Here is a 5,265-nt window from a genome sequence, read left to right on the forward strand (position 1 = left end):
ATGCGTCATGTAGTGGAGGTGATATAGGGCTGTATGTGAAATACATTTGTATATGGATTTCATTCAGTCGCTTGAGTTTTTCTGGTCAGCTGGGTAAAGTAATGGTGGTGAATACAGAAACACATGAACAGAAGTGACAAGAAAATCCATTGATCGTTGGGTTTGATCACAGAAAACACGACACCTTTTTATGTTTTTATATATATATATATATATATATATATATATATACTGTATATTGTGTTCACAGTTCATCACACACTGGCAGTAATGCAGTTCTTTGTGCATGTGCTTGTTGATCTGTGTCAGGCTTCATAACTCATTTCAGTTGAAGATTTTAATGGTCAAAGAAAATAAAAATATCAATGGGTGAAATCAAATGACAAAAACTAGAAATATCACATCCGTTGGATTGAGTGCAGTACGGTATAGTGTTAATATATCGTTTATTTATCGATTGATTTCATATCAAATCAGACCTCTTAAACTGTTTTTGATCTTTCACAAGCCAAATTATTTTGAAAAAGGTTCAACATAACCTTGCACAAGCATCAGATTTGTATTTTTACGCACTGATTTAAAGTATGAGACAATGACAGAACAGCATGAAAATGATCAAACTGTGCAATTGTTCAAGGAATACTTGGCAAAATAATGTGATCTATGAGAGAAAGTGTTTCACTCCAGAGAACAAGAAACACATGTGACCCTGGAGCACAAAAGCAGTCACAAGTGTCGATAAGTGAGATTTATGCATCATCTGAAGCTGAATAAATAAGCTTTCCATTGATGTATGGTTTGTTAGGACAGGACAATTTTAGTAAATTTCCTACCGTAAATATATCAAAACTTAATTTTTGATTAGTAATATGCATTGCTAAGAACTTCATTTGAACAACTTTAAAGATGATTTTCTCAATATTTAGATTTTTTTGCACCCTCAGATTCATGATTCTATTATATGAATAGATTAAATAGATTTACATTTACAGTTAACAACACTTAAAAAATCTCCTTAATATCAAGTATTTTTAAAGAAATTGTATTTAAATTTTTGTATTTTTTCTTTCTGTATTCTCTTGTAGTTCTCTGGAATGCTGTATTTTTGTTGTAGTGGAATAAACATCTCCCTCCAGTCCATTAGGGGGCGGTAATGCCGATCTATAGGCGGCTTGTCAACTGCAAAAAGGCAGAAGAAGACACTGAAGCACCAACTGGTTTATGGAGCATTAATTAAATCTGCGGATTTTTTCATTGTAAAAATGGAGCGTATTAAATTAGAGATCATGGATATGAATGAGGCAGAACCATGTAAAGTGAAAGATGAAGATGCTGAGGAACAAAGAGGTTGGTGTTCATTCATGATGCTAATGTTTACTTATGATGAATATTAAACTAATAAATGCCCAGAATTGATACTTGCATAACAGAGAACCCTGTCAGTCGGTACAAGTTTAATATTAAAATTAAAAAGCAGAGCGCAAACCATTACATTCAATTGCTGTAGTTCAGATATAATAACCAATACTCAAACATTTAAATTTAACATAATGTCGTTTTCATCAAAATGTCATGACAGATTTATTCAAACATGTAATGAACAGGTTGAGTAAATAAGGTATAACCAATTAACACTGAATAAATTTCAAATGTAACGTTACGTGACGTTTTTCCGTGGTTGAAACACAGTAACAATCTAATGTTCGGTTACATGAGAGCGGATACATTTGACTGTTACACTGTAACAAACGCGCGTTCTGAGGTTTGTTCATGTTTATCGGTGCAGTGAACATCACCAGGGTTACTTCTTTCTTGTCTTGCATTCTCATATTTTAAACAAGTCTTTGAATATCTAAGAAACTTGTAATTCTACAAACATCGCCAAAGTTGCTGAAGTGTAGCCTTCATTAGAAATGCGTGTATATCCGTCCATCTATTGGTCATATTCACTGTGTACTGTATGTAAAATTAGCCTTACCTGATCTTTGTTTGGGAAAGTATAATATGAAGTATGGTTGGGGTTACAGTGTGTACTTTTTATTTGTGTCTATTCTTCTTTATTTGTGAAAAATAAAATAGAAATTTGATATTGAATTTTACATTTTCAATTTTATTCCAAATAGACAGTAAAATTATGTACATTGTCTTGAAGTTGTATAGCAATTGTCTTTCAGATTTTTCTTTTCATTCTGTTTGACATTTGTCTCTTGAAATTAATTTAACTATTTAATGTGTTCACTTTAGGCCTGATGGAGCTGAAAGAGGAACGTCAAGAACTAAATGATATAGAGGAAAACCATCAAGAACCTCACAATTTCATAAATGGAGAAAAATCTGTGGCTTCCCCACACACTGACAAGAATTTCTCACAAAAAAGATCTTTAGTAAAAACTTCATTCACATGTGATCAGTGTGGAAAGAGTTTCATGCGTAAAGGAGTCCTGAACGATCACATGAGGATTCACACCGGAGAGAAGCCTTTCACGTGCCTTCAGTGTGGAAAGAGTTTCACTAATAAAGGAAACCTGAAGCTTCACATGGGAACTCATATGGGAGAAAAGCCTTACAGGTGCGATCATTGCGGAAAGGGTTTCATACGTCAAGGGTTTCTCAGTTATCACGTGCGAACTCACACAGGAGAAAAACCTTATTTATGTGATCAGTGTGGAAGGAGATTCACGCGCAGGCGACTCCTGAATGAACACATGCGAAGTCACACCGGAGAGAAGCCTTACATGTGCTCTCAGTGTGGAAAGGGTTTCTCACGTAGTGAAAACCTCAAGATTCACCTGAGAATCCACACCGGAGAGAAGCCGTTCAGATGTGATCAGTGCGGAAAGAACTTCATTCGTAAGCGACTCCTGAGCGATCACATGCGCAGTCACACCGGAGAGAAACCTCACGTGTGTGTGGAGTGTGGAAAGGGTTTCTCACTTAAAGAAAACCTTAAGTGCCACATGAGAATCCACACCGGAGAGAAACCTTACAGATGCGATGAGTGCGGAAAGAGCTTTCAATTTAAAGGAAAACTTAACCATCACTTACGAATTCACACCGGCGCGAAACCTTTCACGTGCAATCAGTGTGGGATGAGTTACACGCAACCGGACAGCCTGACATATCATCTGCGCTCTCATGCTGGAATAAAGCCTTTTAAATGCGATCAGTGCGGTAAAGCGTTTATTCTGGCCTCGCATCTGAAAAAACACATGAAGGCTCATGCGAATGAGAGGCCTTACTTCTGTTCTGTTTGTGGAAAGACGTTTTCACGGCTGGACTGTTTTAAAATGCACCATAAAGTTCACACCGGCGTGAAAGCTCACGAGTGCTCTGAGTGCGGGAAGAGTTTCAGAAGAGCCGGAGACTTGAAGATTCACCACAGAATCCACACCGGAGAAAAACCCTACAAGTGCTCGCACTGCGACAAGAGTTTCAGTCAGCTAGGACAGCTGAACATACACGAGCGAGTTCACAGCGGAGAGAAACCGTACCAGTGCCCTTCATGTGAGAGGGGTTTCAGCTCATCACGCACTCGACTGGTTCATGTGAGAAAGCACTGTACAAAGTTGGCAAAGTGAGCAATTTGCTGTAACCCAAAGATTAAATTTTCACCTACATCTACGACGGATGCAGGGATTAAAGTGTTCCGTCAGTTCATAAAGACAGTCACTTGCTTCATTCCTGAATGAATCAGCCGTTCGAACGAATCAATTGAATGAATGATTCAGTGATCAAATCTGTGACTTGCCGCCACCTGCTGGCGGATTTTTAGCGTATAATTTCAGTTATTTAAATCATTCCTGTATTCAAAATTTTATATTTAAAACATTAATCTCCACATGAATTTATGAATTTAATTGCACTCATGCCACCTCTGAGCCTCATTAAACGTCTGGAAATGTACCTACTAGCCTTTTTTGTGTTCTGTGCCACCTCTGTAGTACAAATTAATTTATTAATACTAATTTCATATGATTGGTAACTTATTTGTCTTATTAAAGAAATATTAAATGATTTAAATTACTGAAATTATACTAATATTATTATAGTATTACTTCTACTATTTTCTTCCAACCCTAGCAAGGGCCCTGATTTGTAATAACAAACTAGTGCATCAAAGTCAAAAAATAAAATGCTGTAAATTTGTCATCAGCAATGATTAGATGCACTAAAAAATATACAATCTAAAATAATTTAACACATGCTCTTTGATAGTAACACTTAAAATACCTTTAACAAGTAAGAATTTGAGTCTCTTCAATAATTACTCAATAAAGACATTGATGAATGAATGTGAATCAGTGAGTCGGTTGAGAAATGACTTGTTTTTTTTATTAATTATGCAGGTGTGCAGCTTTCAATGCAGGTTAGGAGAAATCTTCTGGAAGACTTTATATTTTTAGTCCTAAACACCAAAAAAAGCAGAAAATCCCCACATGAATCAACGAATCAACTCCAAACCAAGTTTTGGTTTGCAACAGATCAGGCTTCATTTTAATAAAGTGACGGTCAGATACTTTAACACAAACAATTAAGAGCAAAGGTTGGACGGCAGGCGACATTCATAAACACAAGCCACTGACAGGCAGACAAGAAAGACAAATGAATGCAAAAGAGAATTTAAGGACGTGACCGAACCAGGACTGTAACAGTGAGAATGATCAAGCTCTGCAAACACGTGACCATACAAATGATGCATTTGTGTCCGAGATCCGGTTCAGTTTCAGGCTTGAAACTCCGTCTGGTGGAGTGAAGAGGAGTTTAAAGGCACATTTTTAAACAGTTCCAGTTTGTAGTGTTGCTATAAACCAGGTTCAGTATACACAAACAACAACATATAATGCTTTCATTAAAACAGCAATCAACAGTTTACAATAAAGCTGTAAGATAAAATGTTACAAAAACGTATCTAGAAGTAGATTTGTTCTCTGTGCTCACTGAAGAAGTCACTGCATGCTACTTTACTTTGCTGATGCTACTTTTACTTACACAGTCAGAAGCACTAAAACTACACAGCTGACGTGTTTATTAAGTGACTTATTTACATGATTAATGTAACCTACTCGAGCATAAACTAGCACACATTCAAGCTTGATTGATTTTATAGTGTACTGAAATCACTTCAGTACTGAAGAGCTATGATTAACAAAATTACATTTCAAAGATGTTAGAAAGGTAACTACACTGATGTCTGTATAGTTTAAAGGTGACATATCATGAAAATCTGACTTTTCCAGGTTTTAAGTGCTATAATCAGGTCCCCGG

General features: G+C 36.3%; 1 protein-coding gene across 1 annotated transcript; it reads left to right on the forward strand.

Annotated features, from left to right (window-relative positions):
- The first annotated feature begins 1,202 nt into the window (after positions 1–1,202).
- Positions 1,203–5,200, forward strand: LOC107662519 (gastrula zinc finger protein XlCGF57.1-like). Its single transcript, XM_016452579.1, has 3 exons — positions 1,203–1,347; positions 2,245–3,574; positions 4,347–5,200. The coding sequence occupies exons 1-3, from the start codon at positions 1,263–1,265 to the stop codon at positions 4,369–4,371; spliced, it is 1,440 nt and encodes a 479-aa protein (XP_016308065.1). The 5' UTR covers positions 1,203–1,262; the 3' UTR covers positions 4,372–5,200.
- Positions 5,201–5,265: the final 65 nt, after the last annotated feature.

This window comes from Sinocyclocheilus anshuiensis, unplaced genomic scaffold (assembly GCF_001515605.1).
Source record: "Sinocyclocheilus anshuiensis isolate Anshui unplaced genomic scaffold, SAMN03320099.WGS_v1.1 scaffold1152, whole genome shotgun sequence".
NCBI lineage: Eukaryota > Metazoa > Chordata > Actinopteri > Cypriniformes > Cyprinidae > Sinocyclocheilus > Sinocyclocheilus anshuiensis.